The 27,620-nt window shown below is 42.6% G+C and overlaps 1 protein-coding gene across 4 annotated transcripts in view; it reads right to left on the reverse strand.

The window, feature by feature from the left end:
- drosha (drosha ribonuclease III) overlaps positions 1 to 27,620 on the reverse strand; it is an 87,955-nt gene that overhangs the window by 13,628 nt on the left and 46,707 nt on the right. For 3 of the 4 annotated variants that reach the window (XM_061666836.1, XM_061666838.1, XM_061666839.1), the window contains exons 23-27: positions 26,233 to 26,303; positions 17,381 to 17,425; positions 12,202 to 12,359; positions 6,683 to 6,788; positions 2,672 to 2,813 (exon numbers count right to left, since the gene is read on the reverse strand). In XM_061666836.1, the coding sequence (XP_061522820.1) occupies positions 2,672 to 2,813; positions 6,683 to 6,788; positions 12,202 to 12,359; positions 17,381 to 17,425; positions 26,233 to 26,303 (522 nt within the window). Of the gene's footprint in view, positions 1 to 2,671; positions 2,814 to 6,682; positions 6,789 to 11,122; positions 11,205 to 12,201; positions 12,360 to 17,380; positions 17,426 to 26,232; positions 26,304 to 27,620 lie in introns of those variants that run through there. The other variant, XM_061666840.1, reaches the window with a different exon arrangement.

A 27,620-nucleotide genomic window follows, 5' to 3' on the forward strand; every position in this document is an offset into this window, starting at 1 on the left:
CTGATTAGCATACCTCCAAACACATCAAATCAATGGATCATGTTGAACTCGTTTGCTCAGCACTTTGCTGCCAGTTTAATGCGCACAGAGAAGTCAAAAGTGAAAAAGAGATATAAGATATAAGGTCAGTCTAAGTGCGCGGCCTATTTGAAATGGAAGCTGCATCAGGCCATTAGCCGCTCCAGAGAGGAATGATGGGTAATATTTGAGGCGGGGCCACCGTAGCCGCGGGGCGCAGCCGCTCATATGCGGAAAAGAGGCGCGCTCCTTTTTCCGAGTTGACCCTCGCCTCCTTCCCGCGCTGCCAATTACGACGGCGGCCCGACGGCGCGATCTGAAAGGCAAACGATAGGAGGTGTTTTGTTTTTTTATCTTTTCCTGCATCACTGATGGCTACCTTCTCTCTCGCTGCACCCGCCGAGAGATTGATTCTCTGCACACTGCAGCACTTGATGATGACCACTCCTTTGAGCTCTCCACTCCACTACCTAGTCTAAAAAACATATGTATATATACACACCCTAGATATTTACCAAGGTTGGGAATCACAGAGTTACCATATGACTGTGATATTTTTCCCAATGGTATCCATAGTACAACGATATTGTCAGATAATCAATATACTACATAAAAAAAATAGATACAAAAGAATGAATATATATATAATAGTGGTGGGAATCAGATATATATATTCTGAGATATTAGGGCTAGGAATTGCAGAATAACTCAAAATAGAATACAGTTGCAAAATCTTTAGAATGATACCAATAACAGCAGTATAAAGAGACAAGTGTGCGATAATCGATAATAGTGGAAGAAAACCACTTATGATGCATCACAATATATATTAGGGGCGGGAAACGCAGTGTAACCCGCGACACAACATCACGATATTTTCCCAACAATACCGCCCACGGCAGTATCACGAGACAAGCGATTGTGTGATAATTAATCAATGTACTGAAGAAAGCCACATGACTATACTGAAGGGGGATGGGAATCGGAGTAAGTCGCAATCTACAAACACAACATTTTCCGCAGATATCGACAGCAGCACGTTACAGCAATAATACATAAATTGGAAGAAGTATACATGCAATACAGCACGATATATTCTCGTGGTGGAAATCCCAGAGTAACTTGCAATATGACATTTTTGCGGTATTTCCCCATGATATCGATAGTACCACATTACGGCTGGTTTTCTTCAATTAATTGGAAGGAAAACAGGTACAATACAAAACAATATCTACAGTATGTCCGTACCTCAGAAAGAGACAATTGAGGTAATTGATGACAAAATTGCAAATTAAAATAAATTTACCATAGAAATACAAGAGTTGATTTGTTGTTGATTTTGAAGTGTTTTATAAAACAAAACAAATAATGCAGTGAAAATATTGATATTTAACAATGTGTTGATATTGGTAGCGAGCAGTAATAATAATATCTTAGATTTATGTAGTGCCTTTCAAGAAACCCAAAAACGCTTAAGTACAGGGATGACAGGTATGATGAAATGTTCGAAAGTGTTAAGACAGGGAATTAAAAAAAAAAATTAAATCAGCAAATTAACACAATAAAGAAAGTATTTTTAGACAGCATATTGTGATTTCTCTTCACATTTGTTGTTTATGACTGTGTTGGATATTAAATGCCTGTGTCCCCTCCTCCTCTTGTAACAGTAAAAGTAACACAACGCTCTATTAAAAGAAACTAATGACAGTGTTTACATGATGTAAGTCCCACACGCGAGATGCGAGCAGTGAAAATGAAGATTTAACGACACTTCTTGTCAACAGCCTAAATTGGGCACTTCTTTGACCGTGAATCACTCGCCGCGCCTTGATGATTGTGCCAGCCAAATCATTTTGAGTCACACTTGAGGAACGGGGGATTGGAAAAGAAAATACTGAGCAATAATAAGGTATTGAATACAGACGCGTGAAAGCCTTCTAGACATGGAGAAAAGTTGTGCGGCCCGGAAACTTCGCTTTTTTTTTTTACGGCTTCCAAACGTGTCGAGCTGTGCTTATTCGAACGGACGGCGTCTGTTCACACACAATCAATATTGGGCGACCGTCATCAATGAGACGGAAGTGACAGAAGATGGTGACACCTTCAGGGACGTATTGCAACAGCGGGCTGCTATCAACTAACAACTAAACAAGCTTGTCGTCCTTCAGCTGCAGCGCTTGCAGTCGTCTATTCCGAGTGTATTGCCTTTTGAGCTTTGATCTTCAGGGTAACCACGGGGGCTTTTCAGATTGCTATTGGTATCTGGCAGCATTACAAGTGCTCGGCATACTGTATGTACTACATGCTTTTGAGAGGGTTGAAGTTTTTTTAGTTTGTCCCAGTGGTGTTTCTGTACGACTCCTGCGGTAGACCGGTAAGAGGCGCTGCTCAAGTTGCCAAAAGTTAATAAATATAGTAATCGGTTAAAAAAAGAAAAGGAAAAAAAAAAAAAAGGCAATAAAACACTCGACACTCGACAGCAGGGGCGGAAAAATTCTGGACTTATTTGTAAACTACTGAGGCTCACATCAGCGGCTGCGAGGAGCTTGGCTTACCCTGGCTGCACTCCACGCCTTTAGGGCTGATGCACGATGTTCTCTCTCGTTTGCTTTGATTATGTAAAACAGCTAATTGTGTTTGTGTTTGTACGTACACTCCAGCAAGTCGGCCAGGGTCTTGGTCCGTAGCGCCACGGGCCGTTTGGTTTTGTCGTTGGTGATGGCGAACTCCTGCATGCCCAACTCCTCCGCCACTTTGGCCTGCGTGCGGTTGTTGACCAGCGAGCTGCGCAGAAGCTACGACAAAACACAAACACACACACGGCGTCAGCTTTAACTAGTGCCACATTTAGTTGACTGCTGAATTAAATACAGCGGTACCTTGACTCACAAGTGCCCCAACCTTCAGTTTTTTTGCAATTACGAGCGGTCGCTTGGTCGAATTTTCGATTTTGCGTTGCGAGCCAAAATTTGACTCATTCGGGCAGCAAAACACACAAAGACAAGAAAACACTCGCAGCTGACTTTGTGACTGTAGCTCTGGATGTCACTCACTATGCCACGCCCCTGTTAAATGATAACTATGAATATACTACTACTCTGTGTTGAGTGAGTCAAGGTACCACCGCACAGTGAACCCCACCTATTCGTGGTTCTTGTGAAGTTTCTGTAATGCCCTAAGATGTCACAAGAGGGCTCCAAATCCCTAGCTAAATGGGAAAGTAGTAATTGGCATCAAGGAAGTATGATGAAGATTGAGTTTGTATGTCAGTTAGGAGCTAAGTTTAGCTTGGGTTGTTTGTGGAGGTTAAGGAGAGTCTTCACCACGTACATTTTGTTTGCTCTGCTGAGTAGCTATTAAAAGGGGCATTTTTTTTCAAACGCAAATCTGTAAACCATTTATTTTTAACGCTAATTTGTGGTGTAATACATTTTAGCTTTACTACTCACATCAACTCCATATTAATATCTATATATCCATGTACAGTGTGGCAATTACATCTTCATATTTAAAGTATCTATTATTCATGTATATTTGTCAGACACCGCTGCTGCTCCTTCTGCTCATGCTCATGCTCATTCCCTGATGATGTAAGTATGAAAATAGTTATCTTGGCCTCTTTGATATTTTCAATCTTCAATCTGTCCACTTTGCTGTGGTGTAAAATGTCAAGGCAATTACAACAAATCGACTCGAATTCTAGCAAACATTGTGCAGGCGTGGGGCATGGGCCAAGGAAAGATTAAATTCAGGATTTTATTTACTTGGAATGACATTAAGAGACTGCTGAAAAAGCCACCTTTTACCTTAATTTTTTTCAGTGAATAATGCATGAATTTTATACACTGGTGGCACGTATCTTTGTAGGTTCTGATCCTTATTCTGATTGCTGGGCTTTAGTGGAGGTCTGTACTCCACTGAAAAACAGTCTAGATTATATAACCTAGTATAAATTATATAAATCCGGGATAAATAGCTGGTGTAAATCCTGGTTTTGTGTAGTTATTAATTTGGTTTAATGGTCGCACATTGGAGGTGGGTCGCCTCCTTTAGTACATTTCATTTTTTATACAGTGAATCCATAAAATACTCACAGTGCTTCAATTTTTCAACATAACAAAATGTGGAAAAGTGAAGCGCAGTGAATAATTTCCAGTTTTTTGTTGCATTCTACCGAGCAGAAATAATGTCACAAATCCAACACCGTTGCAGTGCTTTATTGCTGCTTTCATTTTTTAATGCGCGTCTTTGCCCATTTGGCCTGAATTCTGAATGATTTTCAGCCAACCTGGCCCACAAAAAGAAGACTGCAGTGTAACCGCGCGTCAGGTTTTGGAACCAACAAGGTTCTGAAATGGAAAACGCGCACACCGGAGCAGCCGAATAATGTTCCACGTGAAATAATTCATCGCAGACAGAAACGGTAATTCCCCAGAAAATGTTTCGTGGAGATTGCGCGTCGTTCTGGTAAATATTGCATGCTTGACTCGCGGCAGAGCGGACGGCGTTGTGTTCCGCCGGCTGAGGCACAACATCCACGTCCCCAAAAGGAAAAAACACAAACATGTTAAATATAGCTGCAAGATGCATACACAGAGGGAGGGTGGAGCGAGATAGCAGGGGAGCAAACAGAATGGAAGATGATGTGAAGCTCCCTTGCTCTGTCTCTCACACACACACACACTAGTTGAATAGGCACTTTTATTGAAATCCATTTCAGATGTAGCTTATCTCGACTGGGGTGACTTGGCCGCGGCTATCGATCCTCTTAACGCAGCCTTTCAACGCGGCTGACGTCACGCCTTTTTCCATCTTTCAACGGCGGCTCTTGTTCGCCGCTTTCAGCCCACATCAAACGCCGCAGCCTGCAGCTGATAGTCGGCGTCGTTGTCGTGCGAGCGAAAAGAGAAACGCTGATGCTTGCCAGAAAAAGGAGAAGAGGGGAAAAATAGAGCGGGAGTTGTGGCGTAAAAATGGCCTCGCGCGCCTTTCAAAAGGTGCGATCGCTCGCTTTTGTGCCACGCAACGCCGAGGCGGCTCGCTTTAGCTCCGAGACACTTGACAGCCTCGGCGGCAAAAACTGCCAACAAAGAAGCGCGACTGCAAACCTTGGAACACTTCTGTCCCACGACAACTGATGAGGCGCTGTACACTAAACACTGCGTACCGGAGAGAAAGAATACTTACCTGACTGACACTTTTGGACAGAAAAGAATGACGTACAGAAGTGAGGAAATACATCAAGAAACGTTGCGATAAAAGCGTTGATGTAAAAATGTGTTGTTTTCGTGTGTGTGACAACGGTGTCAAAAGAGCGCAGGTGACATATGATTTAAAGCTAAACAGCGGCCCCTCCCCATTGTCTGACGGAAAGTTCAGTGTATCAGTCATTCTCCAAAGAAGGAAGTGCCCGACGGTTGCTAAGACATTTGTCACACGTGGAGTCCGAATGTCTTCACGCGTGGAACTACATGAGGTGTGCGTTTAATACTGCCAGGATGTGATGTCATCACATACGGCGTCAACAGAAGGTGGACAATCGATCATTGAAAAGCCATTGCGTACGCTGGCAACAGTTGCCACGTGGAGCTTACAAAAGCAGACAACTTAGCTAATTTTGTGACCCTTCTAGGAACTATCCCCCCCCACCCAAAACAAAGCAGCTAGCAAATATAATTGCCGCTAAGAAACAGACATGAACGAAATCATTTCCACATTGTTTTGTTTGTTTTATGATAAGAAAGAAGCCGGTGGAAGCCAATAACCGAGTCAATGGCGGTTAACATTACCAAACACGTGGTGCCCATTTATATGTTGCAAAAGCAGTCATTGATCCATGTTGGAAGCATTTGGCCCGATGTATGTGCTTCCAAGCCGCAAATATTTTGCTGAGGGCGCCTAGCCTAGGGACCGTATTTACCTCAAGTATTTCCAAGAAAAAAACATTACAGTGGAACTTGGATTTTGGTGATTAATCAGAGTAATCTTCATCTGACGAAAACTCAATTTGATGAAAACTGAAGCAATTTTTCCCATTGGAAATAATGTAGATCTAATCTTTTCCAGACATCCATAAATATTAACAAAAATACATTTTAGACAATAACTACAGTGTAACATTCAGGAAACAATGTGAAATAAATATAAACAACTAATGAAATGGATAAATGAACATTAAACATCGCTTTTACCTGTATTGAAGACTTGGTGTTTGAAAGACAGCGAAGAAGAGAGAAGTTGTTGTTTGGTAGGGGAATCTGCCATTTATTAATTTGATGGTATGTTTTTTTTTTTGTCTTGGAACTTCATTTGGCCCCACTGTGGGTGATTGAACATTCGCAATGGATACATTTTTGAAATGCTTCCGTGCAGGGTGACGCTCAGTGTCACTCACTCAATAGAGTTGCGCATGGGATGCTTTCTGTGGGGCTAAATTCCAGAAAATGAAGGTCTAGTCATGGGGGCAGGCGGGTGAGTTTTAGTACGGGCTAGCAACATTTTTGGACTGTAAGTGTGCTTATGTCACATCACTTGGTATGAGTGCCGTGAAAAATCCCCCCACGCCAAAAAAAATCAAAAATAAAAAACATCCTGATTTCCATCAAAATTTCCAATGTCAAGTGTACAACACTCAAAAAGGTCACAACAGGTGGCATTCTCTTACCGTTAAATGCCCCTCGTGGTGGTCGGGGAAGTGGATGAAGAGATACTCTGTGGCCACCAGCTGCATGATGGAATCCCCCAGGAACTCCATCCTCTGGTTATGGCCCCTGGAACAAGAGGAGGGGGGGAAACAGGCATTTAATATCCACCACTGTCATAAACAACAAATGTGAATAACAGGGTGGTCTTGTGGGGAACTGTGAAAACTCTGAGGCTTCTTGTGGGGGGAAGAAAGAAAAAAAAAAAAATACTTCTTCTGACTTTGGATTCAAGTCCACAGTAATGAGTTGATTACAGAAAGTCCATGAAAGGAGCAGCCCAGACAGAAGAACATTCTGCTTTTTAACAATTCCAGAAAAGAACAGGTTTGGCAGCGAGCTTGACAAGCAGGCAGGGTGGAAGTGGACCCCTACTGCTGCTACTGCACTGACCAGCCATTAAACACAACGATCAGCATTGCAGATGTAAGCTAGCTTGCGGACGGGCAGCACAGCAGCCGTTCATCCGCCCATGTGAGCAGCTGGCGGGGAAGAAAGGCGAGGATGAGAGAGCAGGATGCAGAGGAGGCTGACATCAGAGAGAAACGTGTCAGAGCTTTCTTGCACCTCCGCCTTTTATCAGCTGTCCAAATGTGAGCCAGTACAATGATTCCCAACCACTCTGCCGACAGAGATCATGAGTTGTGCCGCGGGGAGTGATCCAATTTCACTTAATTGGTCTGAAAATTATTCCTTCACTGCAAAAAATTAAATAAAAATGTATCTAATGTTTATCTATCTATGCCAGTGACGTATAGTGCCATACGGGACAATTAAATGTTCTTGTTATTCATAAGATCATTATTCACCTATTGACAGATGTTTATTTTTGTGACCTAAAACGGCGTCGGTCTGACACGTTTTAGTTTTGACGTGCTACAGTTAAATCATCATCAAAGCAGTCGGGCTCTGTTTTTGTGACCTTTCTCCAAAGATCTAAGACGCCACAAGCTGGGCAGCAAAGCCCTAGCTAATAGGAAAGTAGTAAGTGATGTCGAGGAAGTGCCTGTATGTTGAAGTGATGCACATAGCTGCTGTTTTTGTACTCAGGCCAAAGGAATAAAAGTATTGCTATGGCACCATCTTGTGCCAAGGAACTAGGTTGAAGTGAGTTGATGAGCTTCATCTATGCAAAAGTAGTGCTTTGCCGTCATCTTGTGGCACCTTAGTGCCAAAGAATCACGTTAAAGTTGACAAAATGTATTTCATTTGGACAAAAGTAGTGTTTTTACGGGGGGGGGGGGGGCATCAATTATTCACACTTTTTCGCTATTTGGGGGGTTTATTATATGTACTTTTTGTAACATGGTGAGATTTTCCCAATGTAAAATATGTACCTGGGCTGAGTAAACGTTGGGAAACACTAAACTTAATAGACCGGCGAGGGACAGCCACTAGACGTGTACCCGTGTCAATCATATTTAAATGATGCCCGCCACTTAATTGAGGTTCCATTTGGAATTCATTCAATCCCGCTGGAAATGAGTTTTTCTGTTTACCTCAGAAAGGACAGTGTGGTACCCACTGCCCTTTCGTTCTGCATTTATATGAATAATTGCACCAAATCATTTTTTACCATTGAATCTGACAACAAATACTTACGCTCCCATTTACTTGCCACATCTTTAATTAAGTCTGATAAAGTCCATTATTATCATTATTATTATTATTATTTTTAAACACTGTTGACAGACATTTCCTGAGGGCCACATCATTTTTTAATTAAAAACAGCTCAAAATGATTTATTTCGTATCATAGCAAAGTCTCTGGTGAGTAACGTCAAGCACTTGGGCAACGTCTCAGAGAGGTCTCTAATTATTTTTGATTAAATTCAACATATTTGCTTTACATTTACTGTCGTTCAGTGACATTTCTTATTCAAGGTGCCAAATCACACACACACACACAAATGCAGCGCTCATCGTCGTAAGCTCGAAGGTTTTGCTTATGCTTTGTTTTATCCACTCTACCACTGTCATAAGCCACCCGAGATGATTCTAATTTCCATTCACGTCATTATGGAGGATCGGATAACTATTTTCTGTCCACTAATCTGACCAGGAGGTGCCAAACAAGATAAAATGTAGATTTGGAATTTTGGTATCCTTTATAAATTGTCTGTATGGCATCAAACTGCACTGCTGAATGTCAAAAGGGAGAAGTAAAATTGGATATTTGGACATGGAATAGGAATCATGAAGCAAATTTAAGACCTCTCAATGTCTAAATTTGACTACCAGGAATAGGCGATATAGACTATCACAATATTTCAATATTTAAGGACATTTGTCATTATTTTGATATCATTTTACTATAGTATTTCCCTAACTAAAGGATTACGAAGTTTTATAAAAGACTGTTCTTGTTCTACCCACCTCTACAACAGAATATTTGTTGCTGGTTCTGCTCTTTTTGGTCGCCATGTTGTTAAAATGCTAAATAATGATTGCTTGTTTTGACAAATAAGTGATACAAAAATGTATTTTCAGGTAAATACAGATGTACATACATCAAATGTATGAAATTTTCAATGGGCCACATTTTAATTTGAAAATGGACACACGGGCCAGGTCATTTGGAGATAAGGTGGGGGGGAAGACCATTTTAGTAGTAGAATAATCAAAAATATATATTTATAATTGCATTATTCAAAACTACTGTAAGTAAAACTAATCAACCAATTCTTTAATGAGAAAAATAAAAATATTTCATGTAGAATATAAAATTGTTAATTTGAATAATAACCAATTATTTAAGTTAAATGAATAAAAAAAATAAATGTACAAGGGCCAAATAAGATTTTAAAATGCTGAGATGGGCCATGTCATTAGTAGATGAGGTATTTTGTTAAATAAAATAATATATTTTCATTTTAACTTTATCATTTATTTAATTGCAATAAATGAAATGTTACATTGTTTAGTTTAGTACTATTTTCCTTACAATTAATAAATACAAATAAAGTCTATCTGAGGGGGGAAGGGCTAAATTCTAATAATAAATTACGGTAATGTAAATGCTCCTTCGGCCAGATTAAATAATGGCCGTACTGTAGAGGACGGACCTTTGTCATCTCATTGTAAAATGGTTCGAGTAGATTGTAGGAAGGAGCGGTGGTTTTCTCGAAGCAGCAGCACATTTCCTGGGCAACAAGGAGAAGAGGAGGAGGCGATGGAAGCGAGGGAAAAGGGAGGTCAGAGAGGAAAGGCTTTGCTGTGTGAACACTCGTCCTTTATTCGCTGGCACAATGCGGCAGCGAGCTGGAGGGGAGAGACGGGAGGAAAGTTCCGCTTTGATGTGAAACACCTTCATCAGCTCGGGTGAAGAGAAAAAGAAAAAGGAGAGGAGGAGGAGGAAGCGGAGGAGGAGGCAGGCCGCTCGCTGCAATCTTCCTACATTTTTGGAAGCCGACTGCGGATGACAGAGCCCGACTGCTTTGATGATGATTAACTGTAGCACGTCAAAAGTAAAACGTGTCAGACCGACGCCAAGACCCAACAGTCTTAAACATGCACGTTTCGACCTGAAGAACCATGACAAGCTGGGTGAGGCGCTTCCACCCCAGTCCTGGAGGTGGCAGTAATGCACATTACACAGTGGGTGCCATTGCAAAGTGCCACACAGAGCTACTTGTTTTGGAGGGTCACTGGGCCACTTGGTTCTGATGCGAGCAGAAATCAATTCCCTCGAGCTGCACCTTCATCTGGATCTGCACCAAAATGGAAAAGATTATTCTTTGATTCCTACAATGCAAACAAATGAACGAATGAACAAACTAACTAACACAATAGCTAACTTTCAAACACACGAACGGAGAAATTAGCTAATTGACAAACGAACACAAGAACGAAAAACTAACCAAACAAACTAACAAGCCAACAAAGAGCAAACTAAAAAAAACAACGAACAAACGAACATAAAAACTTAAAAGTAACTAACCAACATTAATAACAACCAAACTAACAAATTAACGAAAGAATGAACTAACTAATGAAAGAATGCACACACGCACGAACCAACCAACAAACACACTAACTAACAAAGAACAAATTAGAACAAACTAACGAGCAAGCAAAAACACTAAATATTTCTGTTTATGATGTTCTCGTATGATCATCGTGGGGAACAAGGCAGATTTTGGCCGAGTTGGTGAAATCGTTGCAGGACCGGCAAGCCAGGGGAAGGGACCGCCTCTCAATGGGGTCACCGCCCAAACTTCCCGTTTTTTTAGGTCAGTTTGTCCTCTGAGCCAGGTGAGGGGTTCGGAGGTCAGCCGGCGTCCTGTCTCCTTCATCTGCTGCCTACCTGATTGTCTGACCTCTCTCTGTCTGATCTCACCTTCTACTACTTCTTCATCATCATGTTCCCCTTCACCTTCACTGCGGCTTGACCCACTTTAAGGTGACCTTTGCTCTTTTGGGAGGTTTGCTGCCGTCAGGAAAGTTTCCTCTATTTAGGTCAACCTATCTTGGCTCAATGAAGAGCTAATGAAAATACAGAAAGACAAAATACAAAACGGCAGGGAAATCAGATTTTTGTGAAGGAAAATCTGAGTTTCTATTTTGAGACCATATCGTCCAGCCAAATAAACAACTAATGAACACAAATTAGTACTGTACCTAGGAAATACTATGTTCTTTTTGGAGGTAAATCCTTGATGGCGTGCCGAGGTGTGGTGAAAGTAGTGTCAGGGTAGCAAAGTAAAGAAAAGCAAGCAATTACATTGTAGCGTGGCCGCCTGCCAATAAGACTTCAGGTGTGTTGCTAACGCTAATTTGCTGTAGCTGTCAAAGTCGCGACTGCGCGTCGAGTTAAGCATCCGTTGCAACACAAACAAGCGTGAACGGTCTCATTATCGTTTTCCAACACAGAAAACAATCCATTCATAGTAACAAGCAGCCACACAATGACGCTTGTTGCGTGAGGGGGGGGGATTGCTGAAATCAGCGTAGCCTCACTGAGAAACCTTAATTAACAGTGAATAATCACAGATGTAACCGTTGCCAAACACAATGTAGACGTGTACTTTGGCTAATGTTTACTGCATTAAAAACAAAGTGAAGATCCTTTCACCGAGGAAATTACGACAATGTGAGATAAATGTGTCAAATGAGATTCTGTGGCAGTGGTAAATGGACAACACAGAGAATGAAAAGCACATTTCCCATGGTACAGTGCGGGGGTCGAGTACCTCTCTTTCAAAAGGAGGTTAAAAAAATATTTCTGTCCACATTCTCTCAAAACACTTTTGCCCAATCAGAAAGGTGAAAAACATCAGCTGACGTATTCTGATGCCTCCAATACTATGTGGACAGTACTATATGTTTCAAGTCATTTCTCCATGTACATATTCTTTAAAACTGTATGCGGAAAAACATGCTCTCGAAAATATGCACGTTCCAGTGGACATGATTTTGACGTGCAGTTGAGCAAGATGCCGGCTAATTTGCACCCGCTTTGTGAATGATTGCTTTCACTTACAGCGTGAGGTGGTTGAAGCCCACCGTCCTCAGCGTGAAGGCTCGGGCCAGCAGGCGCACGTGAGTGAACAACACGCCGATGGAGTCCTCGAAACTGGTCAGCTTCTGCAGGACGGGTGAGGTCTCGATCAGCTGCCGATCCGTCTGAGGCTCCTGGACCTGGTCGAGAGGTTTCCACAAACAATATACACTAAGTCTCATAGAAATGCGGTAAATTGATTATGTGTACTGACAATCAAGTCAAGCTGGTAATAGACACAGGTTAACCAGTTGGCATTTTTTAAAATCATTTAAACAGGCCCTCCCACCCCCAAAACAATTTTGATATCCTTAGGAAAGGGTTTGTCGTGACTTGCACTAATTAAGAGAGAGTAAAAAACAAATACAAACCAACAACGCCAGAAGCAGTGGAAATACTGGAGGACATAAAAATGTGAGCATTGAAAGCCCGCCCATCAAGGGAGGGCTATGAGATGATTCTGATAACATTCCAGTTCCATCCATACACCCTAACACAAATCATTTACAAAAGGGGGGCCTTCAACACGACAGCAACTCTGGCTCAAAGAGGACGCCCATCAAAACTATCACCCAGAAGCACCAGAAAAAGAATAAAGTCGGATACGGCCGAGTCCCACATCACCTTGAGAGAGTTGTACACTTCTTTGGCAGCATGTGGGACAAATGAATAGCCATCATATTGATGGGAGGGCCTCTGCTCGAAAATATTAACAAATCTGCACATTTCAACTTTGCCAGATAATACTCAGACAAGCCGAGGCCTTTTGGAAGTCCATTCTCCGGATGGACGAGTCCAAAATAGAATTATTTGGTCACAATTGAAACCACCAGGTTTTGGACAAAAGCCAACACGGTGAAGAAATGAACCTTCTCACAACGGTGAAGAACAGTGGTGGAAATCTGAAGGTCTGGGGCTGCTTACTGCTTCTGAACCATGCCAACATAAGCAGCCATGGATTATCAGGAATATCAACAAAGTCTTGACAAGAATCTCCTGCCATTAGTCAGGGAACGGAAGCTGGGCTGAAAATGGCTAAAGCAACAAATAATGACCCAAAGCTATCCAGCAAAACTGCAAAGGAATGGCTTCAGAGAAAGTCATACTTTAGATTGGCACATCCAGACCTTTATTCTATTGAAATGTTGTGGCGAGACCTCAAGACGTTGGTACAAGCAAGGAGGAGCGGGCAAAAATCCCCATTAGCAAATGGTTTGCGATTGGTTAGTGATTACAAAAGATGTTTTGGTCAGCCGGGGGAGGGATGAGAGAACAATGGGCACAACAACAGCCATGTCAATAACAGTAATACTCCCATGGTGACAGAAATGATGACAATACTTGTAATCAGACTTATCCTTTCCATCAAATCACGCGTCCTGTTAACACTTTTTTTTTTTTTAACTCAATTCTTTTCCAACAGGGCCAAAAGGTCTCAAATGGACTAGATTTGTGTCTAGTCACAAGCAGCGAGGCCACTAGGAGACTCCCTCCAAGTGCACGCACACACACAGCAAAAAAAGCATCTTCCTCTGTACAGTAATCCCCTCTGCGAGTGTCCTTAAATCAAACATGTGCCGCTTAGAGTGTGTTTTTCCCTCTGCCTCAAAACAAACTCAAAAGATCGGCGGCAGATGGAAGCTGGTACTCATTAAGTGCGAAGTCAAACAGTTCCCTTTTTCCTCTCGCCGGAGCGAGTGACTCAAAACACTCCATTAATATTGGCGTTGCCTCAGTTACACTTAAGCAATGAGATCAGAGCCTTGATACGGCTTTAAAAGACGGGTCTGTTGGCTCCTGAACATTCTTCTTTAACGTCGGCCCGAGGGCCCACTGAGTCCGGCGAAGGCAAATAAAGCAAGCTGCGCCGTCTCGGTGCGGCACGAGCGCTCGCGTCTGTGCTCATTAGAAAAAGAAGTCGTATGCTAAGAAAATATGTATATGCATGTTTGTTTAATCAAGATCCTGTCCTTATGAGCGCATTAATTAGGCTACGAGAGACCTCTAATTGGTCTCAGCATGCTACAAATGCGCGCTTGACCGAGACATCCTTTTGCGAGGAAATAAGGCACATTCCGGTGACCTTGTTGGCTTGCTTCATTGGCCGTTAGCTGTACAGTTGCACGGCAATCAACAAGAAAGCGTGGACCAGTGCCTTCCCAGTCCTCGGGCTTTGTCTTTGTGTTTTCAGGTGGAAAATGCAACGAAACGACTCCGCGCCTCCTTCACCATGAGAGCGAGCGTGTATTTTTAAACGGCATATTTTTAATTGGAACGCTGCCGGTAATGATGTCATGACTCCATCTTCCAACATGTCAGAAGAAACATTTCATTCCTGCCACTTTTTCCACCCGCCGTTAATTAACGGAAGGCGTTTAAATGTCATGCATCACAACTGACGACATCTGAAGGGTTGAGCACCCGTGGGCGCGAGCTATCCTTCGGGGTAATGGTCAGCGACGAGGCTTCAAACAGGGTGGGAGGGGTAGGGATGAGGGGGGCGAACAGCAGTTATGAAAAAATAAAAAAGACACTTTTGAAAAGGCTTCAAAGCCTTACTTTAAGCTCAGCCCACAGTCCAACAAGTCCAACGCACATCTGTGTAGGCTAAAGCAAAGATGATGTTTTGAAAAAAGGATGTAATAAGTTGATCAGTAGTGAAGAGGTACCGTTTTTGGCCCATGTTGAGTCGCAGGTGGCCAAAATGTCTTCTTGATTTGTTTTTACACTCTGAAACAGTTCCACCTACAGGACTTAAGAGGAAAATGAAACAGTTCACAGTTTCGTAACTAACCCTGAATCTGAGACAAAATGTCATTAGAAATTGAAGAAAGCGGGACCATTTTTGGCCCAGGCTGAGGTCTGGATTATTGTTACAAACACACAACATGTCATTGCAGGAAGCTGATTCCGTCTTTGTAATAGCATTAAATCTTTTAAAGGAAAAAAAGTTCTATTTTTGGCCCACAGTTCAGTCCAGTGATTGACAGTGACTGAGACAAAATGTCATAACGACTTGATCAAAACTGAGGAAAGAGGTAACATATTTGGAAAATGTTGAGATCTGGTGTACTGTTACAAACACAAACGCAGGACTAAAGTGGAAAACGAAACCGTAAACTGGGTCATTTGACAGTGAATCTGAGACAAAATATCTTGATCGAAATGATAGATGGCGATACCATTTTAGGCCCATGTTCACGGTCCAAAACGTTCAACACTGCGCCTGTGCCGGACGAAAGCGAAGGAGACGTTTTGAAAGCAAAGGAGACGTTTTGAAAGCCGCCGCAGGTAAGCGGCACAACGGTTAATTATCCCGGATAGCTGCAGGTGATGATGCGAACGAACACGGCGTGTTCCGCCGCGCTTGCGAGGGCACGCCGCTAGGCTAGCCTCATGAATGCGTGTACACCATTGACGGGCGCTGGCATAATTAAACACGCTGCGGTGAGCTGCCATGGCTGTGCACTCAAAACTCATTAAGGCAAGGCCTCGCTCACCTCTCGCTTTATTCTTGATGGCAGGCGTAGGAGGGTGACTCCTGCTTCGTGCACCTGTGACACGTTCAACACCAAGTACTGAGAGGCCTTCAATTATTCAATAAATCATCAATTTGTGCAACAACAAGACAAGCCTGCTAACCTGCTAAATGTGATCTAAGGGAACAAAATGTAACAGGATTTTAAAAGAAGTGCAACACACTACAAGCTGATCTGATGAGAGTCTGAAAATCAAGCAAAATGAAACAGTCTATATTTGTTGTGTATATACACAGGTAAAAATATATACAGTGGAACCCCGATATAACTGATATCGGATAAAATGGACCGTCAGGACTGAACAATCCGTCCCAAAATTTTCCATTTGTAGCTTAAACTGCCGTTGACAAAGTCTGTTAGTTCCAGAATTGCCAATTCGCTGTTGTTTACTGGCGCAGTGGCGCAATGCGGCCAGAGAATGGGAATGACGTATTTCCGGGTCGCCCATATTAGTCCGTTCTATCGAGGTTCCACTTTGTGTCTGTGTCGCATATATTTACACCTACTTGCAGTAGCATTCTGTTTACTACATAGATCAGTTAGTTGTAAATGGCTGTCATTGTGCAAATCTGGATCAAAAAACAACTTATCCTGCGTCAACATTTACATTAAATTTGAGGCTATTTTTCTAAACGTTTATCATTTTCTATGGCGCAAATGATTATTTGTCAAAGCAAATGTAAATGGCAAGGTCCTTGGAAGAATAGCTAACTATTAAAAAAACCAAATGTGGATATATTGAAAACCAATCGCAGGGTAACTCATGATATGCAGATGGAAAATTAATCCAAGATGATGAGCCTGTATGCACCCCTAATAGAAACTGAAGCCAAGTAAACAAATCCATGCCAGTAAAACAGAACCTCCTTAGTAAAGGTACAGAAGGAATGCTGGTCTTCCTGATTGTAAGGTCACCAGAGTATCAAGCTACCAAAGGCTTGCTTTATCAGGCGTTACACAGATGGCAGAGGACCGACCACCCAGAGGAAACCTGCGCCTTGCACTCACGATGCGGTAAAGAGGTTTGCGCTCGGAGGCTCGAAACGCCCGCCGAGGTTCTGGTCACACCACAGGGCGGTGATGGGCTGACCCCGGAGCTCCACCCTGACCACAGAACCCGCACCTCAGCAGAAACACGCGGGACAGAATGGCTCCGACAAAAATAAGTGCCGTGTTTGGGGATGAAAACTGTTATTTTGGGCCAAACATGGATATGCAAAAACGTACGCGTGGAGCCCATACGCGGTGAGATGAAGGGGAGAACACGCTGCATAAAGACGAGCCTCGGCAGAGATACAAAGAATCACTCGCTCCTCACGAGCACATCAGAGAGCAGGAAGCCCGACAGTCCCTGTGGGGTCTGTGTGATCCAGGACTGTAATCCTGTTACCGCATCTTTGATCTGCTCTCCCCAAACCTAATTTCAAAACAAACAGCATTGACGTCTACAGTGTTTCTGGGCAGATGATGCAAAGGCGAGGATGGATGGGATTGATGACATTGGTGAAAACAGGAGAGAGGACAAGATGTCAGCTGGGTTCGGGCAGAACCTCAGAACCAGTTTTCGAACCAATTTTAGGATGTAGATTTGAGGAAAGAAAGTAAATCATACGCCGACCAACCTGCAGAGGGTGTGGAGGGTAGTGGAGCCAAACTTCCTGCAGGTCCTGCAAAGAAAATAAGTCGTCATCAGCTGGATAAAAGGAGGGTCACAAGTGTTAATACATCAAATGATATAAAGGTGGAGAGTCAGTCAGAAGCTTCCATGGTTAAAGAACTCAGGATTCAACCAATAAATAATCACAAGTAAGGTTCCGTGCATGCTTTGTTATTTTCCTTTCAAGGACAGAACTTCTTTCATACCTTACGCTACGGAAAGCATTAATTCCATTTATCTGTCCATTTCCTATAGCATTTGTAATCATTAGGGTCACCGGGTGAGCTGGAGCCTATTCCAGCTGACTTTGGGCAAAAGGGTGTGGGTACACCCTGGAATGGTCACCAGCCGATCATAGGACACATACACTGTGCTTGTCTGACCGTGGTTTGCTAGGGTCCCAAAGTCTTTGCAACCTTTTCCAGATTGATAGATATCAAGCCCTTTCTTTCTGTATTCTAGAATTTCTTTGAATTGTGGTGTTGTGCTTTCCTTTTTGAGATCTTGTAGCCTACTTCACTCTGTTTGGCAGGTACTATTGAAAGGATTTCTTGATTCAATAGTCATTCACAAGTCTGGCGGTAATCAGGCATGTCTGGGGCCAGTGCAATGGAATTGAAAACTGTGGTTAATTACAGTTAATTAGTGATATAACAAGTGGAAATGATAATTGTTTTTTCACATAGGGCCAGAGTATTGAGTTTTATTCCCTCTTAATAAAGTGATCAATTAGAAACTTCATTTGCATTTACTTGGGTTGTCTTTGTGAGACATTAAAATCGGCTCGATGATCCAAAACATTTAAGTGTGATAAATGTGCAAAACAATCAGTAAAAAAAGGGAATGTCTGTGTGTTCTGAAGGTTCAAAGTGTATCAAAACCGGTGAGGTGAGCATCAATGTTGGGAACATCCTGGATTCCCGAGAGGCGCTCATTGGTGCCATCATCCACGGCAATGGTTGTGCGGGTATCACTGAAGGTGAAATGACAACAAAGCATTCAGCGTCTCATTTTCAAACCCGGTTGGGGGGGGGGGGACTGACAATTGGAGCGAGCGAGATGGGAGAGCCGAGGATGTTTTCAGCGGGAAGTTGAGGAGTACCAGCAGGTTGTGGCTTTGAGGTGCACCGGAGACACGTACTGACAATGCTGACCTCCGTTTGACTTTGGCGCAAGGGAACATGTAGGCCATCAAAACGGTTCCTCAAGCCTGCACGGAGGAGGTGAGGTTCCAACAGTGGCGAGGGGAGGAGAAGCTAGGTGGGGAGGGGTGTTCGCCGGTTGTTGCCAAGGACAACGCCAGTCAAAGACAGGATGTAGGCATACACGGGAGGAACTCAGAAGGTGAGATGCAGCTTTCAAATGTTGCTGGTCAGATTGGGGTAAGGAAGAATCAGACATCTCCTCACTTCTGGCCTTCAGGAGCCGGTGAAATATGAATGAAAATTGTTAACATGGGTAAATGCTTTCAGTAGATAAAAAGCTGAAGTCATGCTGCCGTGATCATTGTAGCATACAAAAGCAATGTAATAGGCACACGTAATCCACCCACAAACACTCCCTGGCCACATTGCAAAAACTCAAGGCTAAACAAGATGATTATATCTCAAATCAAGGCAAAAAATGCTTGTGCTTGTTTTTTTTCTTAACAGGCAGCTTTTGAGTAAGTCACTTGCTTTAAGCATTTTGCCCCTGAAAAGCTTAATAAGGTATTAACATTCAGATTTAAGAACTAGATTTAGAATGAGTTAGTTAGATTTGGCAAAAAATAAAAAATACCACAATTTAATAAATGTAGTATAAATGCGTGGCATGGTGAGCAACTGGTTAGAGCATCTGCCTCACAATTCTAAGGACCGGGGTTCAATCCCCGGCCCCGCCTGTGTGGAGTTTGCATGTTCTCCCCGTGCCTGTGTGGGTTTTCTCCGGGCACTCCGGTTTCCTCCCCCATCCCAAAAACATGCATTAATTGGAGACTCTAAATTGCCGGTAGGTGTGACTGTGAGTGCGAATGGTTGTTTGTTTGTATGTGCCCTGCTGGCAAACGGTTCAGGGTGTACCCCGCCTCCTGCCCGATGATAGCTGGGATAGGCTCCAGCACGCCCGCGACCCTAGTGAGGAGAAGCGGCTCAGAAAATGGATGGATGGATAGTATAAATGCACTAGTTTTAAGACCAGTGTTTTCTTAAGGCTAGCTATGGTTTCCGTTTTGAGAAATCTTGCCAAGTCACAAGCTCCCGTTCTATTGGCAAATAATTTTGCTTAAATTAATATAATATTCTTTCATGTTTTTAAGCCCAGTTTTTGCAGTGCAGTGAGCTCTGCTGCCATCTCATACATTAGTTATTAGACATTAGTCCAATAGGCGCCTGTTTGTAAACATTGTAAAAATGTGTCCGTCAATAATTTGTTCCATAATAGTCTGACTTATTTTTAGTTTTAACCTGTGTTGTTTTAAAGCACAGGTGTCAAACTGGGGGCCCGGGGACCAGATTCGGCCCACCACATCATTTTAGGTAGGCCGCGAAAGCAAATAAAAATTGCTCATTGTGTTCGGTGTAACACCAGTGAGATATTTGCAAGCATTTTTTGTTACCAATCCCCTTTTGAAAAGAAATGTAATAGTTGAAATACATGTTTTATATGCTTCTGATTTCAAAACTGGTTTTTCATCAATGTGTTCTGTATACTGTATGTAATTACAGTATATGAGGTAATCTTTCATTTATATGGTTTGTGTTGGAAAAATTTATGTCAGAAAAAGATTTGTCAAAACAGGGTTCACAGTCGTAGCGGCCCTTCGAGGGAAGTCATAACTACGATATGACCCATGACAAAAGTGAGTTTGACACCCCTGTATTAAAGTGTGTATAATCTCTTTTTTATGTATATGTGAGCTATTGAAAGTACGACAAAATGTTCCCACAGGAATAAAGTATATTTTCTTATACTGTGTCTATTTAGCTATTGCAAAATAATTACAATATCAGAAATAGTTCTCAGTATGCTGCACAATACCCAACATAGTATATAATGAATACCATAATTAAATAGCATCTTTCTAAAAAGCGCAATGCCATTATGTTGTATTTTACTCTGTTGTAATGTGAGTCAATAGCCTTAGCATTAGCACTTAGCAACAAGAGCTGGGAATGTGATTGCGTAGGTGTGCCTAATGAAGTGGTAGCGCGGACCCCAACAACTAATGTTTCAATTACAGCCGTTCGCTAAGACGAGGCAGACAATGACTAAGCCGGCATGGAATGGGGATTTAAGAATAACATGTTTTCTTTTCTTTTTTTCCCTTCCCCGAGACTGCTGTAATTACCGGGTGCGCAAATGATCTGCAGCCGCCAGACGCACTACAGAGAAATGGGAGAAACAAGTATGTGTGTGTGTGTTTGTTTGAACAGCATTTTTAATGGCAGCTGGAATTACGCGTGAAACGAAGCTACCTGTACGGACTCCATGTCGAGATGGGCTTCAATCAAAGGAGGCTTTAATCAGCGCCGCTCAAACCCACCGAGGAATCCAGCCGGCACGCAAGGATGCCAAGCAGAGCGTGAACAGGCAACGCTGGACTTTCTCCACACGCTCTCGCGGGACCGAGGGCCATCCATGATGGGGACATAATGGTGCTCCTCTCTGATAAGGTCCGATGCTCGCTGACAAATTGGTCTCCAGCCGTACGCTGCCAATCAATCCATCAAATGTAGTCGTGCAGCAGAGCGATCGATTAGAGATAGCCCGGCTGATCGATAAGCACATAAAAGCCACCCTCGGGTCCCAAACCGAGTCTGTTGTCAGTGAATGAAAACTCATTTCGGAGCGTGTCGCCGTGTGGGCGGCAAACGGGAATGGAATCGGGACAATGGTGCGCTAATGCGTTCGCGGGGAACATGCCAACTCCACACAGGAAGGGCAGAGCCCAAATTCCTACCCCAACCACATTTATTTCTACCAGGTGGTTGTCCAAGATGGCTTTAAAAGTGATATTGGTGCAGCAGGGAAGATATCTAAAGGGCATTGCCAGGAAGCGTCATTTAAGACCATCAGAGTTGTCAAAGAAAACTTTCCGTGTACGTGTGCGAGTGTGTGTGAGAGCGAGAGAGAGAGAGACAGAGTGCGAGAGAGAGTTAATGAAAGTATGAAGATTGGCCAATGGGCACAAAGTGAATTCATCAGGATGATTGCTCCTCCACAGAGGGAATTCCCTGAGGACCGCACGGTGGCATTAACATCTCCTCTGCAATATTAATGCAGAGTCCAGGTTGGACTGCAGCGACAGAGAACACCCCCGCCCTCCGTGCCAGGCTGTCATTCTCCCCAGTGAGGCTTTAATAACCTCCACTGCGCCGTCATTAGCCAATTAGCATCTTGCCTTTCCGCCGAGTAGAGCTAAATTCGCTCCCGGTTTGTTTGGAAACAAAAGGTGATGCGATGCTGAAAGAACAACAATAACTGATGCGCTCATTAATGCCAGCTGGGGCAATAGGGGTTCTCAAACTGGGGTTGCCGTGACCCCCGAGGTCTGCGTAGTCATTTTTTTAATGAATGCAGCCCCGTTGCGAGTGTAAAACAGTGCATGTCAGCTGGCTAGCTAGATGGATATACATTGAATTTAATTCAATGGAATTTGGTGACGTTACTTTCTATTAAACAGGTCATAAATATTCAGGTTGAAATATATATTTTTTTAATTCCCATGTTTAAAAAAATATATATATTTTTAATTCCCATGTTTAATTGGTGTTAGAATTATGAGGGCATTGTTTGATAAATGTCTCAACTCAACTAAGTTGAGAACCCTTAAATTAGGGAAATGAAGAAAGGGAGTGAAAGGGTAAAAAAAAGGGTTAACTTGAGGGCTCTAAATCACACGTGCGCTTTTCAACTTTTTGTTTAGACGCGTCATGAGAGGAGCAGTGCTAAACATCTGCGAGGGTAACCATATCACCGAGTGTTAATAAGTGGAAGGGAAGAGATGGGAGACAGCATGCAGCATCCTGTTGTTGTTGCACGAATAATAAAGAGAAGAATGCTATGAGGAGGGGCATCCATGTGTGAATCAGTGTTGTTCGAGACAAACAAGGAGGGTATGGGACCAGTCAGCCAGGTGTGAACGGACCCCCTTACTGACAAATAGAAGACATTTTAGCCTTTAATGGGGAGATGTACATGCTCCTTCTTCTCTATTGCATCTCATTAGTTTGGTAATGAAGCCCGCTCGGATGCAGAGCACAGGAATGGATCTGCATTTCCTTAACAGAGCAGACCACCCACCCCCCTGCCCCCCAAACCCACCACGCCGCCTATACCACCCGGCCGCCTTGCCTGTCTGCTCGCCGCGTCCATCTGTCTCCTCCTCGCAGCTTTGTGCAGCAGGGCGGCCATCAGGAGGATTCAGCGTGGGGGGGTTACAAGTCAAGCTATTTCAATCCACAAGCAGCGCGGACGCAAACTTTCAGTTGTTCAACTTTCGTGCAACTTTTGTGTTGTCTTTCAGTGGACGTGAAAGGCTGGATTTACATTGTTGCTGTAGTATAGATTTATTAGTGGGTTTTTTTATTATTTGTGTTGTTTTGGCAGGTATCCAATACATATCCAATTTTTATCAGGCCTGATTTTGATCCGAGGGTAATCAAATTGCAAGCGTTCCACAAGCCAAAGGAAGACAAATTTGATGAAGAAAGCAGGTGCATGTCAACAAGGAGTCAATCGCATTAATTTCAATTTCCCCTTTGCTCTACATGTCAATATATTCGATATGCCCCTTTCACAATGCCTGCATTTCTATGGGAAAAGTCGCAAAAATGTGGAATGGGTGGCGAAGGAAAAGGGGACAGTCAACCAGGCAAATGTTTTGCCTTTGGAAGTAGTATCAAAGCCGTAACTTGTGTATTTTATGAGTCATATCAGATACTTGCGCGGTGTCACTGTGTGACAGACAGAACCAGACGATTACAGCAATAAATTTTGCTGGGTTCTGTGAAAAAGGTATAAGCAAATGAATGCTGGCCCTGATGCACCAATTTTGCATGATCTCTATGTGAAAGAGTATATTATTAGTGACTTATACTTTATACAGTAACACGACACAGTGAGCGTATAACATTCATTGTTTTTGAGCAATGACCAACAGTATAAATCTGCAATAAAAAAATACATTTGGAATCCCGCCTGGTACCCTTTCAAATACCCACATTTTGGTTTAAAAATCATTGTCCTCTGTAAAGTAGGTCAAACAAATTTTTCCCAGTCTGATGAAACTACTTTAAATACATATTTTCCGTAAATCCCAGGCTAATCCCCGTCACATTAAACATGCTCATATTTAAAAGGGATTACCTTTGTCGAGGAGTCAAGGAAAGCCGAACAATTAAAGCTTAAATGAGCACAGATTGAATACGTCCTCACTGAAGATGAGTATCGGCAAGCTTATCAAGTTCAAACATTTTTACGTTTAAAATTTAATGAGCACGGATGAAAAACCAGAACCAGAAGAAAATAATGAAGACAGGGAGTTGAATTGGTAAATTGAAACATTTCAGTTGAATTAAGAAGATCACTTTTAATCCTTGGAGCGATCACTAGCTGCTCTTACTTTTGGGAGAAGTGATCCATAATTCATGATAATTTTCCCCTGTAGTTTTGTGCTGCGAGATGTTCAAATATTTAGTCCTCAAACTTTTTTGATGTGCTCCGTCAAAGATCTTCTTAGGTCTGGATCAAAAGACTCCGCTGGACCGCGTCGTGTCTTGTGTGTGTGTGTGTGTGTGTGTGTGTGCGTGCGTGTGCGTGTGTGTGTGTGTGTGTGTGCGTGTGCGTGTGTGCGCGCGCATGCGTGTGAGACCTGCTGTAAGTCTTTTAATTGACTCGTAACGTTCATGGACAAGATAAATGCAAATACAAAAGAAATCATCAATTATTCATGGCTGCCGATCACACACACACGCACACGCATACACACACACTTGAATGACAGCAGGTGTCTTGCTGCACGCTGCCAGACTGCAATGTTTCTCCTGCACTTCATCTATATTTCACTTTTGACTACTTCTTCTTTCTATCTTGATGTTTTTAGTTTGCCAAACAAGCCGAAGGAAGTGTGGCTAAATAAATAAAGATATTTGCTTATGAGAGAATATGACATTTCATTTGACTTCAGCAGACACGGTAGCGATGAGCAGGTTAAGCATTACCATGATTATGTGCATAATAAATCGGCAACGAGCAGTCACGACATTCTAATGGCAGGCACAATCTAATGAGATCCAATACTGTGAAGGTTAGTAGAATTTTGATTCAGACCATCAGGGAAGTATTAATTTAATAACTATTATTAAGACCAGAACAGGCAAGGTGAGGTTAAGACCCTCTTGAAATTGCCTCATTTCTTTATCTTAGGACAATTAAATTGCCATTTGAGGGTATTTTGCAACAAATTTTGCAGGCAGAATTTATTTATTTATTTATTTTTATTTTTAATTCACCCCCCCCCCCCATAGCCAGTTTTCCTTAGCAACAATACATTTAGTAGGCATGTCTATCTCAGGTAGACAACAACAACAACAACAAAAAAGTCTCAAAAATTCTTACTTACTCAAATGTACCTAAGCTATTTTCACTCGTTATTGTCTAAAAACATCCAGACTTTCAATCTTGAGGTGACAAAACGATGCACGGCTTTTGCAGAGTAAGGGACGAGTCGGTGTTTTACAACACTTCTCAGACTGTTAAAGCGTTCAAGAGAATGAATAGATTTCTTCTCAAGCTATGTTCACAACTTTGAATTGGTTAATAATGCATAAAAATAACAGGCGGCGTGGGGACAGGCGAATAGTATCAATTTGGGGAAAAATATGAAATTGGCCAAATTTGGACATAGAAGGATTCCACCTGACAGCGACATTATGCTACACCTTCCAAGTTGCAAAAAATGGAGCTTTCACCACAGCGTTTTGTCGGAGCAAGGCAGCAAATTTTGACGCCGCCGCCATAAATCAAGAATCTCTAATAGCTCAACTCAACATCGTCTTGTGTCCTGATGAACGGTCCGCCCTGAAAAGATTCATTGGTATAAATGAATAAATGCCACAACTCGCTCATGACTTTCCTTCAGACTTTTTATTCTGTCCAGTGAACCTCCCAACCTTTGTGGCGGTGGGAGGTCCCGTTTGCACGGCATCATAGTGACAGCTGTGTCTAATATTTTGGTTACCTTATTTGGCAAAAACGAGAGCATCGCTGACTGTCTCAATCCAAAGTGAGCACCGTTATCTTTCTAAAGGCAAAACTTTGGATTAGATCTCGTTAGGTTCCAGGCTTTAGATGTTGTGGCTGTGTCTGTGCATATTACAATGCATTATAGACAAGTGTATTGAAAGCCACTAAAAAAGCAAGTAAATTAAATCTCCATCTCAAAGTGCTAAATATTACAGATGTTTTTTTTTCCCCCCTCATTTTTTTTTTTTTTTTTTTTTTATCCAAGAGCATCAGGAGTTGAATCACGTTGGTTGAAAATAAATATGCAAATGTGAGACATGTTTCATGTCTGGATGTATTGCTTAAAATAATAAGAGCAGACGTTCCGGCTGTGAAGCCGCGTTCTCAAATCATACCATGTGTCGACTTGTGGCCAACTTTCATCTCCCTGTGAAGTTTTACTCGCAAATAAAACTCCAATGTTTATGACGGTTCTTTGACCAAGACCAGAGGACATTCTTCACGCTTGATTAGGAGTGACTAAAAACAAACACGGCTGACAGGATGAATAGAAAAGCAGCGAGCTTGAGATGAGCGAGCGTCAAAAATTACCTGGCCGTTGAAGAGCAGACGTCCAAAGAGCTGCCGGGCCTCATCCAAGCCGCCCTCCAAATAAACGGCACCTGCGCCAGATGCCATTAAGACTTTATTAATGCCACAGGATCATAAATATACACACACAAACATTATTTTCAATGAACTGTGGGTATGTACGGGGAACTAGTGGTCAACAGGTCTGTCACACAGTTCTGAGGTTCCGGGCTCGAATCTCAGCACAGTTCCCATGTCCTCCTCCTTTTCCTCCCACATTTCAAAAGCAAGCATGCTTTTTTTAAAGGCTCTAAAATTGTCCACACGTATGAATGAGAGTGTGAACGCTGGTATAGACTCCAGCTCAGCCGTGACCCTAACGAGGACAAGCGCTTCTATAAAAAAGGATGGAGAAACTGCTTCATCAGAAGTAGGACTGTTTTTATTGTTTTCTATGTTTTGGGCGCAAAATGACCTCAGGGCTTTTTGTGAAGAGGAAGAAGGGATGTCACCACTATAAAAACACCACACCACAAAAGATGACTTGGACTTTTTCAACTAAGAAAGAAAAAACTCACAGCAAATACTTAAAACAAATAAAATAACGCACAGCTTTGTTTATCTGCGTTGGAAATAAAAGACATTTTTATGCAAACAGTGCACATCCAAGCATACACAAAAAAAGATGAGGAAGAGAAAATAAATTGGACAAAAGAACTGGTCCAGAATGTAGGAGCGCTGTTGGCAGGGTGAATATAACAAATGTGTCTTTCGCTTTTCTCTCTCTCTCTGTGGGAATGATTTGCAGCATCTGGCTCCCCCCACCCCACCACCTTACCAGCAAGTCAGCTCTCCTCCGCATCTTTTGTTCTTTTACTCAACTCGCTGCAACTATCAGAGTGCCTTTAAGCGGCGCGCAACTTGCAACCATCACACTTAGGGCGGCTCATTCAATTTGGAAAGTAATAACCACCTGGCAAATTGGGTATACAATCATGCAGCCCTTTTTATTACGTGCATAAATGAGGCGCGGGAAATGGGCGCGCGCGAGTGGAAAGGCGCGAGCGGCTTTCATGGAAGACATCAAAAACATATGAGGGATTCATCATCTGGGAAGGAAAAGTGCTTTCAGATGGCAAACAGGCCATTTGCACTGCCACACAGCAAAAGCACATAAAGAAATACAAACAAATGACAAACACACAATGACAAACAGTAACACGCACACACACACAAACACACAAGCTGGTGTGTCCTTCACCACCAAACTGCTAGTGTGGAACAAATGTTGTTTAAATGTGATTAAGTCTACTGACGACTCACTTCCACTCGGTGAGAAGCAACCTCCAACTAACGAGTACACGAGGAGTCAGCTAAGAGCTAAAAGCATGACTTTGGAAGCAAAACGA

The sequence above is a fragment of the Phycodurus eques genome, chromosome 21 (genome assembly GCF_024500275.1).
Source record: "Phycodurus eques isolate BA_2022a chromosome 21, UOR_Pequ_1.1, whole genome shotgun sequence".
In the NCBI taxonomy this organism is placed as follows: Eukaryota; Metazoa; Chordata; class Actinopteri; order Syngnathiformes; family Syngnathidae; genus Phycodurus; species Phycodurus eques.